Raw genomic sequence first — 13,927 nt, forward strand, 5'->3', positions numbered from 1 at the left:
TGAATCCACAGAAGATCCCTTCGTGGTAGCATTGATGTAAAGGGTTTTTATTTTGTTTTTAAGAAGGCTAACCTTTTTTTTCTTCTATATTTCAAATAAATTTTTTTATAAATACCAAAGTGTGGTGTGTGTGTGTGTGTGTGTGTGTGTGTGTGTGTGTGTGTGTGTGTGTAGCTCTTGAGGGTAATTAGAAACAAGTGAAAAGTTTTTGTTTCCCATCCCTTGCCATGCCAACCCCTGGGCTAAGCACTGTTGTCCCTATAGTACCCATCCTTAAAGCGTCCTCCTATCTGTGTGCAGGCTCTCAATACCCAGAGGCTGTTTTTTGCTCATTTTTATAAAGAAAAATGTGATCTTACTCTACATGTTGTCCTATATCCTGTTTTTTTCTGTGTTTTTTTTTCACGTAGTAAAATGTTTCATCTATCCATGACCTCACATAGATTTAGATGATCTTTTTGGCTTATTTCAAACACAGGATTCTTTCTGAATTTCCTTTTTTCGGGACTGGAAGATGTTGGGATGGAGTCCAGATTCAATCCCACTGTGTTCTTTCTGGATTTTTTGGTGGTGCCCCCCTCAAGGTAATGCCCTTTAATTGACTTTATTTTGTATGAAAAAGGCGTATTGAGTAATTGAATGACGATCTCTGGGAGAGGATGGAATGGTGAAGGGCACTGAGAAACAGTAGCAGTCCTGCTTCCAGGTTGCGGGTGGTGTGAGTACTTTCCTGTTCGTGTGACCTGAATGTGGTGGGAATGTTGGTTGTCTTGAGTGTAGTGGGGTATACATGGCCTATAGTGGGGAAGGGTGAAAAGCTGAAGAACACGACCCTTCCCCCACACTAAATATTCACTGATTCCACGTGTCCCCCGTAGGTATCGCCCTGTCAATCGCCTGGGGGACCAGATGTTTACCAATGGCCAGACGGTGAACTTGCAGGCTGTCATGAAGGACATAGTTCTGATACGAAAGCTTCTGGCGTTGATGGCCCAAGAACAGGAGCTGCCATGTGAGGTCACAGCACCTGCCACAGATGAGGTCAGAGCTGCCTTGGAGTTAAGGTTATAAGTGCACACAGTTCTGTCTCCCTGTAGTGGGCACTGATGCTGTGGGCGCCCGGAGATGCTGGTTGGGAATTGTGTACAGCTGTGTGTGGGCTGTTGGTTGGGGGAAACAGGTAATGTCAGGGAAAGCATGGTCTAAGCGTGGAAAAGTCTACATTCTGTTCCAATGACCTAGGTTACTTTAATTTCGTGGGCTCATTTCTACTAGAACATGGCGTATGGTTTGTGGTGAGATTTTATACATAGGCTGTTCTGGGCCACCCGCCCTTGGTAGCCCTAGAAAGAAGAGTTTGCTTCGCTGGGGCTCTAAGAACGTTCCTCTTGGGTGACAATACTAGATCCTGAGTCACCCAGCTCTGTTTTTGGCTCTTTAAGATCTCCAGCATTGGGGGTCAGGAAGGCAGCGTTGCAGATTTTAGGAATTTCCCAAAATAGGACTGTTAGCTTTGGGGCCTCGCCTCTTCCTCAGTAAATGGTGGAGCTGAATTTAGTTTTCCCATTTCAGCAAACATTTCCCAAGCCCCTTCAGTGTGTCAGGTCTTCAGTGGGTGTAAAGATGAATTAGTTGCTCAGAAGGCTTGCTGAGATCATTGAGCTCCTTTCCAGCTCTAAGGTGCTCTCTGGATGCAAATAGCAAGGGCTTTCTCAGTCTGGAGTGACAGGTCTCTCAAGCCTCCCTCTTCTAGCTGCTGGGACAGTCCCGCTATAAACCAGGCCTACCACCAGGTGGCGCCACTGTTTCCTCTGAACACTCTGGGTTACCCAGCCTTTCTAATTGGGGCTTTCTTTGGTTTTGCTTACATTTTATGATCTGCCAGTGTAGGTCCTCAGTATAAGAAAACTCGACCACCTGTCTGCAGGCCCTAGTCCAGTTTGGGGGAGGAAAGCCATAGGATAGCCAGGTCCAATGACCAGGAATAAGAACTTTATTTTGCTGTCCCTTAAAAATAAGGCAGCCCTTTGTCAAACAAACAAAAACAAACAAACAAAAAATCTGAGTCTCTGCAGAAATAAACAGTACCCGCTCTGATTCCTAAGGTTCTTGCTTCCTGAAGCCACAGTGCCCTCTTTCCATCTGATTAATAGGACATGTTCTCCTTGCTTCCCTGACTCGCTCCCCACATCCCATTCTCATGGCAGTCCTCTCACGAATCGTGGGCCAAGTGCTGTTCTAGGCACCGAGGATACCCGGTGAGACAGAGTCTTACTCAGTTCACAAGTAATCATGTGTCCCTGAGTCAGGTAATGCCCTGGCAGTGAGTTAGGATGACACGGCCTCTGTCATCATACAGGTGACCATCTGTCCCTGTGAGGCTCCTTCAGCCAGAGCAGAAAATACATCTGCCCTCCCTGTAACTAAAGGCAGCCTCTGTTCCTCAGGTTGAGGACAAGCCTACTTCACCACAAACGGGATCCATGATGTTCTTACTCACTGCATCTTTACGCACCCTCTCCCACCCCTCCCCCAACACACTGACAGGTTTCTTCTCTCATCTGACCCATGCTGGGGGACATGGGACTATCTGTCTCCTGTGTCATACCCTGTGGGACGGGGCCAGTTGGTGGCCGGACAGTGTCAGTAGGTGGTGCTCTAAGGCAGCTTAAGGCCTCAGGGCCTATCTCCTGGGCAGGTAGGGGGAGAAGAGAAGAGGCAGAGCCGGGGACAGAAGAGGTTTGGCTAAATATTCCAACGAGGCTTGGAGATCAGCCAGTCACTTGACATATCCCAGTTGGGACCCACGTCTTAATTGATGACATGGGAAATCACATGGCAAATAATTTTTCGTTTTAAGAAATTTTTCCACTTGCATTTTTATAAGTGCTTTGAAAGGATTAAGTTTTCCAAAACCATAAATAAAGCTGAATCTCCATATGAGAATCCATTAACTGTCAGGATAACAGAGCTTCACAAAAAGAGTATAGATGTGGAAAGAATTTCTGGGGTTGCCTTAAAAATTAGATATTAAGGGACTTCAGCAACTGCTGCTAACAGTTTGACGAAACAAGCTGCCCTGTTGGAGAAGCCCACAGGGCAAATAATTGAAGGTGGTCTCTGGCCAACAGCCAACTAGCAGCTGAGGCTCTCAGTCCGGCAGCTCTTAAAGAATGAATCCTGCCACCAGCCGTGTCATCGTAGGATCCTTCCCCAGTGAACCTTCAGATGAGAGCCCAGCACTGTCTTGACTCCTTCATCACAGCCTGGGAGACACTCTGGAACAGATGCCAGGGAGACTCTGCCCAGATTCCTGACACACGGAAACTGAGATAATAAGTGTGTGTTGGTTTAAAAGAAAAGAAAGAAGCCTACTTCTAAATTTGAGTTCATTTTACTACCATAAAGAGATGGGCTGGTAAATACGTAATGGGTTGATGCATACTGACAAGCTCTGTTAGCACTTTTGCCACAGATCTGTCAGTTTCAAAAGACATACAGGCAAACTCTAGAGCTCATCGCTTGTCAGAGCTATAGTAAGAAAGAGAAACAAAACTAAGCCTGGCTTTTCTGAGGTTTTTCCATCATGCCTGTTTTCTTGGTTATGTCTTGCCAGGAAAAAGACTCCTCGAGTGCTATGGACCGATCCTTTTTGAGTATGCTTCCAGGCCAGTCCCTCACAGACAAACTTTACAACATTTGGATTCGCCTTCAGAGCCACGTCAACATTGTGTTTGATAGTGAGATGGACAAATTAATGATGGAAAAATACCCTGGCATTCGACAGGTGAGCAATTAAGTTGGATCCCCATTGCTAGCTGAAGGGGTTAAATAATAAATATATTTGTATTGAAACAAGCAAATCATAACCATATTTGATTTTTTTTTTTTAAATACTTTCTGTGGACTTTTTTTTCCCTCTTAAAGATCCTAGAGAAGAAGGATGGCTTATTCCGGAAGCACATGATGGGAAAGCGAGTAGACTATGCAGCCCGCTCGGTCATCTGCCCAGACATGTACATCAACACCAACGAAATTGGAATCCCCATGGTGTGTGCGGAGGGGCCTCGTTTGCTACTGTTGGGCAGCAAATCGGAGTGTTGAAGAGGGCGGGGGGAGGGGTGTGGCAGCTTGTGGGGACAGCTTCTGCCTCTTCCTGGACAAGTCATTTGGAGGGGATGCGACTCTGTGTGATGGCCTTGCTCTCACTCCTTGCCAAGTCCCCAAACACCTTCTACCTGTGAGGAAGACCCACTTTCCAGGCCACTAGGGAGCCAACTGCAGGGTGTGCCACTTCCCCACCCACGTATCTTCCTTCCGCCTGTCTTGGACTCGTCTTTAAACCTTCCTATTCAAATTGGCTACATGAGGAGAAGAGCCAGAGGGAAAAGGAGATTCCCATCCCACGCACTCGCCTGCTGTCAGGAGTCAGGAATGTGTACCCTTGGTTGCCAGGGAGAGGGAGAGGAGAGAGCCCCCGGAGAGGAGGCGTGGCTGAGGTGTCCACCCTCCCAGTTCCTCAGGATAAGCCGTTTGCCCCATCCACCCATTAATGTTTCCTTGGGGAGCCAGCCTCCTTTTTTCAGCTCCCCACCAGTTCAAGCTGTGGTGTTCATTAGCAGCGGCCCTTTATTTGGCTTCCTCCTTAATGGGCCTTGCGGTCAGTAATAGGAAGATGGTTTAATTCGCTCCGTGGAGAGCCTCATTTACTTACGCACTGCCCCCTCTGCCGCTCTCCGGGGAGCGCTGGTAATGAGCAGAACTCAACTCTGTTGATGGCCGCCTGCGTGCATACTGTCTCGTCTCGGGCACACGGGCTTCCTGGGTAAGGGCATGACGAACAAGGGGTAAGAGAGAACACTCAGTCCTGTGCCCCCCCCTCCTGGGAACCATAGGTCTTTGCATCCAGAAGCTGGGTCGGGGGCAGGGAGAGGCATTGTGAAGCCCAGTGGGGACATTCCTGAATGTGAGTCCCTGAGAAGAGAGGTAGGTCCATGACCTGTTTATGGCTTCTCTGGGCAGAGGGCAGGGGCCACCCTGTTGGCTTTGGCCTCATGGTTCCTACAGTGTCCCCAGCTTTGGGAGAGACTTTTAGTGCTGCCTCCTCTTTCAGAGGTGCCGGGCCTCTCTTTCTTGGATCTGGGTTCGTCTGGTAATGGCTTGTCCCCTAATGGGGACTCTGAAGTTATCCCTCAGCTCATCTTCAACCTGCCTAGATCTCAGGGCCATGGTGGCCCGGCGTTGTTACTCACTGGATGGCTGTGAGGAACAGAGCATGTGAAACTGCTTCTTGGTCGCATATGGCACATGCTTCCCCTAATACCTCGGGAGAGGTGTTAACGGGAGCAAAGGAGGTGAAATAACCAGAATAAGCTAGAGACTCAGCAGTGAACCACAGAGAGTGTTCCCCGTGAAGCTTACATTCCAGCAGTGGAGACACCTAAATACACAACAACAGAAACACTGTCAGGCGGTGATCAGTGCATCAGCAAAAGTAGAACAGGCTATAGGGAAGGGAACGCAGGGTAGGATGGTGAGGAAGGCTTCTCACTAAGTGACATTGGAGCAGAGAACCGGACAAAGTTCAAGGTTATTTACATAGGATTTCTCAGCCTCTCGCATAGTTATGTGCACTGAGAAGCATCCAAGAGTTTGTAACATTCAGTAGCTCAGAAACTCACTTAACCAGGGAACTTCTTTTTATTGGAGTGTCCTTATTGCAGGTCTAGCTCTAAGTGCTGCATTTTTTTGTATATCAGGAAGCCGAATCGGTTTCACCTCCCGTGCCGCCTCGATTGTAGCGGCTGCCGGAACTACTGAGTAAAGAGATTCTGACACTGGGCTCGGGACAAGGGCCACGAGCAGTTAGTGATGTCTGCTTGGGTGGAGGGGGGTGTGGTGGTACTTGAGGGCAGGCATCTGCCGCCTCTCAAATTAGTGTCCCATCCTGTGTTCCCTTTGGGGCCCATAAATTTATGGGCAGATGAGGAAATGATGAAGTTTTAGAATGGGTTGAAAAAATTCTAACGTCTAAACTGCAATACTGAGATCAGGCTCTTCAGAAAGACTGCTGGAAAAGGAGGCCCTCTCTGTTCCCGTAAGACCTCGGATATGGAAGAGTGGCTCTGTGAAGAAGACAGGTGGGATGTCACTTTCCTCCCCACAGGACCTTTTTGGCTAAGACGGCACCTGCACGTCTTGGGGAAAAAGTCACACAGCTTGTTGAGTCATATGTAGGGTCCATGTAACTTTTCTCCACCCACCCTGAATTTTCATATCCACACCTTGTTTTCAGGTGTTTGCCACAAAACTGACCTACCCTCAGCCAGTTACCCCCTGGAACGTTCAGGAACTGAGGCAAGCAGTCATCAACGGCCCCAATGTGCACCCTGGAGCTTCCATGGTCATCAACGAGGATGGCAGTCGCACCGCCTTGAGTGCCGTGGACCTAACCCAGCGGGAAGCCGTGGCCAAACAGCTCCTGACACCAGCCACGGGGGCACCAAAGCCCCAGGGCACAAAAATTGTGAGTAGTGGGCAGGTTTGACCAGTGACTGCTGCCCGTCAGCTGGGGCTCTGGTGAGCGCCGTGGCAGGAGTGCTGTGTGGGCGATCCTGCCTTCTCCCAGATGCTGCATCTCCCACATGTGGTGTTCCTTAGGAGCGTGGTGGGCCTTACTGTCTCCCCAGCTGGAGCTGGGGCTCCTAGAGCCTAGACGCCATGATTAGAGCTTCATTTGGCAGTCTCGTGCCATGCAGCACAGTGCTGGGCACACATCAAGGGCTCGAGGAGGGCCTTTGATAACAACTCATTTGTGGTCCTGGGGCGGGAGAATTTGCTGCCCTTGACCAGAGCTACTCCAAGGGGGGCGGGTCCTCAGATCATCAGCAGCGAAGCGTAGCGTCCCTGGAGCTCGTGAGAAATACACATCACCCTCCTCCTCCCCTCTCCCCACATACTGAGTAATCTCTGGGAATGGGGCCCAGGAATTGGTGTTTTATCAAGCTCTCCGGAGGGTCCCACTGCATGCTGAAGTTTGAGAACTGACCCAAAGGAAGGAATTACACTCTGTCAGTCATAACTGATAACTGACAGTTTTCATCTGCTGCTGCAATTCCAGACAATAGCCAATGTTTGCCTGTAGTACTGTGTTAAAGGACCCTGAGCCTTATCTGGGCTCCACGGCCAACAGTGCGTGACTGATAACAATGTCAGCTGACATCGAGAAATCGGAGGGTGACATCATTTATGTCCTTGTCAAATAATAGAATAACCATTCATGCTGGTAGAGGTTGGCAAAGGACCCTTAACCCGGTGGTTGTGGCAGAAGTTGTTGGAGCTAAATGGATTCAACTTGGGTTTAATTTCTGGGTGACAGCCCAGAATTGGGGTGACGGACTGCATTCTCTTCACCTGTCGGCACATTTGTGAGACCTCTCCCCCTCTCCTTGCCCTCTGGCATGTCTACACCCAGTGGCTGACCAGGTCTTTAGCAGTGGGTCCAAGCTCTGCTAAATTTCCTCAGCCGTGAAAGAACTGTGGAGGAGAAACAAAGAGGAAAAGGAAGTGCTCTTGGCCTTGTCGCAGGGACCATTGGTTCTCACCGTCCTTCTCTGCAGCCTGTCTTCTTGCTTCCTCTCCGTCTTGCAGCTCTTCTAAGGTAGAGCACTAACGCAGTTTCTGCTTTGGTGACGGGACACGTGCAGACACAGATCAAGTCACCTAGTCTGTTCTTTCCTAGTGCAGTCAGTAAGATTTGTGTTCAGGCTCACGGGTTAGTCTGCCTTTCTTCAGTGCCTGGTGTTTTGCTGGGAGCTTTGTGAGAGCTGTAAGAGAGTCAAGGTTCAAGGTGTCTTTCACTTAACAATGAACTCAAGTCAAACGTGTGAAACAGTCTCAATAGGAAAATTTGAGAAAAATTGAGAGGGGAGAGCAGAACGGGGTCACGTAGTACTGAGTGAGTGCCCATTGGCCGCTACGTGCTGCACTTTGTCCATCACTGGACGAGATCCGAGCACTCGAGCTCACAGTGTCACCGCCAGGGAATGAGACCATAACTGTGTTACTCAGTGCTGAGGGCTGTGGTGGACCAATGGGGAATAGCAGTGGAGGTCAGTGCCTTCACGTACATGATACTTAAGAAGAAAGGAGTTTGGGGGCACCGTGCAGGGTGGGAGGGCATGGAGTCATTAGGAGGCAGGTGAGGGCCAGCCTGACGGCAACGGAAGCCAAGGGTGAAAACGGGATGTTTCAGAGGGAGAGCCAGGGGGACGTGGCGATAGATGGGGTGTCAGGGCTGCAGAAGAGAGAAGAGGTGAGAAGGAAGCCACGGTTTACAGAACGGGAGAATGGGAGAGCCCTGGGAGGAGTTGCATCTGGGCCCTTCTAAATCAGAGGTGATACTGGAGAGTCTAGGGGCCCATCTTCCATAAAAGGCAGAAACGTGGGACTTAGGTGAGGGCCCATAGTGTTAGGAAGTGAAATTATGGGAGTGGTGAACTCTTTCACCACAGAGTACAATGGAGAGAGAAAATAGGGGAGGACGGGGAAGCCGAGCCTCGGGAAGCTGAGGGAGAAGGGAGAGATGGACTGGGCTTGCTCGTTTGGTGTCTGCTTCTGTGGAACCCCTCTCACATGTGGTTGAGGGGTTCCTCCAGGTCAAGACCAGCCCCTGGGTGTCTTTGTATCCCCCAGGGGCACTTACTAGATATTTGTGGAGTTAAATATGAGTTTTAGGAAGAGTGAGAAAACCCAGGGAAGATGCATCCAATTTGCCCAAATGAAAGTCACCTGTGACCCCGGAGAGCGGTTGGAACAAAATGGAAGGAGCCAGGTTTCAGAGCCTTTGTGAGTCATTGAAGGCAGTAGCTAAGAGCATTTGAAAGAAAAAAATAGAAGGCTATGGGGGTTTCCGACATTGGGGTGTGAGGGTGAGGCAGCTGCATAAGAGAACGTCACGTGGCCTTGGTTACTGTTATACAGTCCGAGGAGAGTGGAATTGGGAGCTTAGGGAGGGACGGTGGGCCTCCCTGTTGGTCAGTTCATGGGACGTGACTAGAATGAGTTCTGAGCAGCAGTGAGCTTGTATGAGGTCGGCTCGTTGCTCGTCTTCCAACTGCGGTTCAGATGCTGAGCACGTTGTTCCCGCTTCCTCCTCCAGCCTCACCTCTCAGCTCGCCCCTGGCGTTCCAGCCATCCCCGCGGCAATGCCGGGCTCTTTCTCCCCTTCAGGTCCTGTGCTTGCTGTCCTCTGCCGGGAACACTTTGCCCTTCCCTAGGCTCCCTGGCTAACTCCTGCACGTCTCAGCAAGGGCCTCATTCCTCTAGGTCAGGGGTCCACAAACTTTTCCAGCAAAGGGCCAGTCAATATTGTAGGCTTTATGGGCCATGCGGCCTCTGTTGCAACGACTCACCCCTGCTGTTGTGGCATGAAAGCCTCCACAGGTGGTACGTAAATAAATGGGTGTGGTTGTGTCCCCCAAAAACTATTTACAAAAACAGGTGACTTGCCTGGAAACAATAGTTTGTCCCTCTGAAAACGTGTGTGCTTCCCCCATTGTGTTGCTAGCATCCCTCATCCTCCCGTGGCTCCCTCTGCGGTGTATTGTCACTGTGTGTGCACCCGTCCGCTCTTGAGTTCCTAAATCCCACGAGGACAAGAGCAGGGTGTTTTCACCCCTCAGGAAACCCTTGTGGGGTGGATGGATCTATACAGGTTGAGGTGCAGGAGGCTCTGGGGCATGAGGGCCACGCTGGACCCGATGATGTGTTGTTCCCCCAAGACAGGAGGGGAGTTTATGAAAGAAGGGGTTCATACATCCTGGGGACTCAGGTTGATTATCTTTATTCTCCAAAAACTCAGTAATGTTATATCGAATCTACACTTACACATTTCATCAAATGCGCGTGTACTTATCATTTATTTGTAATTTGTAAAGACTTTGGTCAATGACATTGTGTATAGATCAGGACTGGGCTGAAGGGCTGGGTGGAGTCACAGGTGCAGGTGAGGGTGAGCGGGGTTAAGAGAGAAGGGGAAAGGATGACTGAGGGACTTGTTTCCCTGGAGGTGTGAAATCTCGGCCCATTCTCCTGGGCCTCTTAAATGGATGAGGAAGTGGCCAGGACAGCTGAGTCTCATTTTTCGGCCCAGCAGTCTTCCAGGAGCTGATTTTGGCTCTGGGGCTGCCTCCGAAAACTCTGACCTGGGCACTGGGGCATGCTAATTTTCACTGCAGTATTTATTTAGAGACAAGAGAAAGGAAGGGCCTCAGGTTTGGGTTGGCCAGGGGAGTGCCATGTGCTCCAGGGCTTCTGTTTGGATTGGCCGGTGCCTGCCAGTCTGGCCTGCGTGCCTTTCCAGCTGTGGAGTTTGCTTATGCTGGAGGATGTCTCAAATTTGTGAGACTCAGATCTGAGGCCCAGCCTGGGGTTTTGGACGTGGACCACAGGTCCAGCAGTTTCTCCCTTGAGAGCCTAAAGAAATAAGACCTTGAAAGTCAGCTCAGGCTCGGTAACATGCCCTGGGCAGAGGCTCACAGAAATCCTCAGAGCCCCGGTCTCCCTGGAAACATGGATGTGGGGGCAGGGAGGGGAAGGTTTGAATTCCTTTAGGAGCAGAGAGACTGACTCTGCTCCAGGTGCTTTTGGGACTGCCTTTGAGAATGTGAGAGTTTGCTCCCTGCTTCGCTGAGCCAGAGGGAGCTTTCAACCCAGATGAGTAGTAATGGGGGGAGGGAGGTGGGGAGCATCTTTTATTAACCTCAAGTGTCTCTCTTTCTCCGATTTTTTGATGCAGCTTCATAAATGTGGACAACGTAAGAAGACACTAGCCTTGGAGTGATTTGTTATCCCCCCAACCTGTTCTCTGCTGTGATTTAGGGGATGTTTGGGGTAGGGGGAGGTCTCACCGAGTCTCCATGATTCCTCTGGGCTGCTGAGGGGGCCTGCAGAACAGTTGGGGTAGCAGTTGCCTTCATGCATTTGTTTTTTAAAATAATGTTTATATTCATCATTTCGGAAGTTCGGTATTAATATAACACAAGATAAAAGGCAGTAAAAGGCTTAACAGGCTTTCAGCTTTGTGGGAGGAGATCTGTCCGGAGGACATGCCCTATGGCGATGACCTATGAATATGACCTAGATCGGTGAGGGGAAAAAACAACCATGAATGGTGGTTATCTTTAAGGGGTAAAATTACTTGTGGTTTTTATTCTCTTTCAATTTGTCTTTATTTTCTGTTTTTCCCCCATAATGAACATACCACTTGTGTAATCTAATAGTTCTCGCTTTCTTTAAAAATAGTTGAAGATTTGAAAAAAAATTTTTGTAGCAGTAAATACATGCTCCTCGTAACATGAACAATACTAAGATGTATAAAGGTAATAATGATAATATAATGATAATCTGCACCTTACTTGTCTTCCCCAAGTGCCCCTGTCCCTGAGGACTCCAGACAGCTTGGTGAGGATCCAAGCACCGTTCCCCCTTGTGTATAGAAACACGTACAGACTTGGGCTGGGTTTTAAATTGCTTCCTCATATCACCTTAGATAGCACTTGGATTTTTTTTTTCTTCAATGTAATACATTATTGCCATCACTTCAGGACTAGTGTAGATGGAACTCAGCCTTTTTTATCATTGCATGATATTCCATGGTATATACCATGGTTTATTTGCCTGTGCCCCTTCTGCAGGGCAGCCAGATTATTTTCAGTTTTTGTCACTGTCAACAGTGCTATATAAACATGATGTTCATATACCCTTGCCTTGGCACTCTTTTTCTTCTGAAAGGCCAAAGGGAAATGAGTTTTAAATGTTCGGGCAAAGGGAAATGAGTTTTAAATGTTCTAGAATCTATTATCAAATTGTTTTCTCAGAAGACTATGGCAATTTAAACGTATTAATTTTTTGAATGTAATAAAATGTTTTCAAAGGGCATTCGAATGAGAATCAAGAACCCTGTATTCCAGTCCTGGCTCCGCTGTATGAGATTGGGCAAAGTGTTTCTAAAATGTGGAATTTATACTCAGAATAACATACTCAAGTGTGACTGTGGGAGGGATTCTAAGGGTTCTATGGTTATGTGTAGATATGCTGTCTTCAGATTTGTCCATTTCTTTCTTCAGATTAATTCTCTGAGGAATTCCAGGCTCCGGAAAGGCCATGCATCTCTAAAGAAGACAGTTTACTGGGCAGAGGCCTGGAGTCTTGTCTATTGCTTGTACCTCTGAGCTCAAAGCCTGGATGGATCAGGGCTATGTTGGGCTAGTAGCTGTTTCTCAAAGATTTCTAGAGTTTTGCTCCAGACTAAAAATTCCCTTTTCATTTAGTTGAATAAAGCATGAGACAGACAGAAGCCGCAGTCAGGCCAGGCTCTTGGAAGAGTAGTAATGATGCTGAAGTTGCTGCTGATAACCTGTCTGTTCTCCACTCTGTCCCCAGGTGTGCCGGCATGTGAAAAACGGGGACATTCTCCTACTGAACCGGCAGCCCACCCTGCACAGACCCTCCATCCAGGCACATCACGCCCGCATCCTGCCGGAAGAGAAAGTCCTCCGGCTCCACTATGCCAACTGCAAGGCCTATAACGCCGACTTTGATGGAGACGAGATGAACGCCCACTTACCCCAGAGTGAACTGGGCCGGGCCGAGGCCTGTGTCCTGGCCTGCACCGATCAGCAGTACCTAGTTCCCAAGGTAGGTCTGACCTTGAGGCTGTGCCACAGTCATCGCTGGCACAACTGGCTCTTCAGATCTGGGCCGTCTTCAGCTCCTGAGTCAGTGGGTGGCTCCAGGGCAGGGCCTACGGGACACGGGGTCCTGCTTCTTCCAGGTGGGGTTTTCTGCCCTCTAGTTGCTTAGAGCCAGGGGAAGGTTTCTGGTTTGCTGCTTCTTAACAAGAGAAAGTATAGCTGTCAGCACCAAAAGCCGAGTCTAGTAGCTCCAGAGTAGGTCTTGTCTTCCAGACTTACGTTTGGATTCTGTAGCTTATTAGCTGCTGGCAAGCATTAGCATCCCGACTGTGTTGGTTCCCGTGGTCCTCAGATGACTTTGATCCTTTGAATTCTGATAGGCATGAATTTTAAGAGACAGCTGAACTCCAAGGGCCCAGATGAGATCCCGCTCCAGCCCACGGACGCTTCTGCTCTTTGAATTGTTTCCTTCTGTCTCCGAGGTCAGTCCTCAGAGGCAGACCCATGTGGTCATGGCTCTCCAGAGGAACACATGGGAGGGATGCAGCTTCCCCCTGGCCTGGCCAGCTGACCCAGTCCCATTAAGTGGCTGGGGCCCTAGTCAGCGTGCATTCGTGGGAGGAGCAGAGAGGATGGAGGAAGAGCCAGGCTCCCCCACCCCCATTCCTCACCACTCACCCAAAGACCGGAGGCCTTTTAAATTATAAGCAATTTGCATCACAGGGATTCACGATAAATGCATCCTTCTCTTGGGTTTTGGTGGAGTACTAAAGAACTGGTAGTAGTAATAATACAAAATTGTGACTACTGTTTCCAAGCACTTTTTCAGTGCCAGACACTGCAAAGCACTTTGGGGGCTTCTCCTTTCACCCTCCCCACAGAGGGTGGAGTTGGTGCTGTTGATGTCCATGTTTATACATGAAGAAGTGATATGACTTGTCCCAGGACACACAGCTGAGAAATGAAGAGGATGGACAAAGAGCTCCCAGATCCTAGGGGTTTTGTACTTTTCCCTGGTATGGGCCCTGCTGCCCTTCTGCAGAAGAGATGGAGATGTTTACACTCAGGGAAGCACTGCTCAGAGGTGTCCAGCCTTCTAGGAACTTCTCTTTTCCCATCAGCCATCTGCCTCCCTGGGAATAAGTCAGGTGGCCAGACGCCACCTTTCCCACCAGACACACCACAGTGGCTTCTTAATGGATGCAGTTGTTTGAGTTTTAACTTTCCTTTCT

General features: G+C 49.1%; 1 protein-coding gene across 1 annotated transcript in view; it reads left to right on the plus strand.

The window, feature by feature from the left end:
• The window catches only part of POLR1A (RNA polymerase I subunit A), a 78,806-nt gene that overhangs the window by 15,883 nt on the left and 48,996 nt on the right, over nucleotides 1-13,927 (plus strand). Inside the window, exons 8-13 of the mRNA XM_033124368.1 lie at nucleotides 479-584; nucleotides 879-1,041; nucleotides 3,617-3,787; nucleotides 3,928-4,050; nucleotides 6,296-6,526; nucleotides 12,445-12,699. Of these exons, the coding sequence (XP_032980259.1) occupies nucleotides 479-584; nucleotides 879-1,041; nucleotides 3,617-3,787; nucleotides 3,928-4,050; nucleotides 6,296-6,526; nucleotides 12,445-12,699 (1,049 nt within the window). The remainder of the gene's footprint in view (nucleotides 1-478; nucleotides 585-878; nucleotides 1,042-3,616; nucleotides 3,788-3,927; nucleotides 4,051-6,295; nucleotides 6,527-12,444; nucleotides 12,700-13,927) is intronic.

The sequence above is a fragment of the Rhinolophus ferrumequinum genome, chromosome 13, assembly GCF_004115265.2.
Source record: "Rhinolophus ferrumequinum isolate MPI-CBG mRhiFer1 chromosome 13, mRhiFer1_v1.p, whole genome shotgun sequence".
Classification (NCBI taxonomy): Eukaryota; Metazoa; Chordata; class Mammalia; order Chiroptera; family Rhinolophidae; genus Rhinolophus; species Rhinolophus ferrumequinum.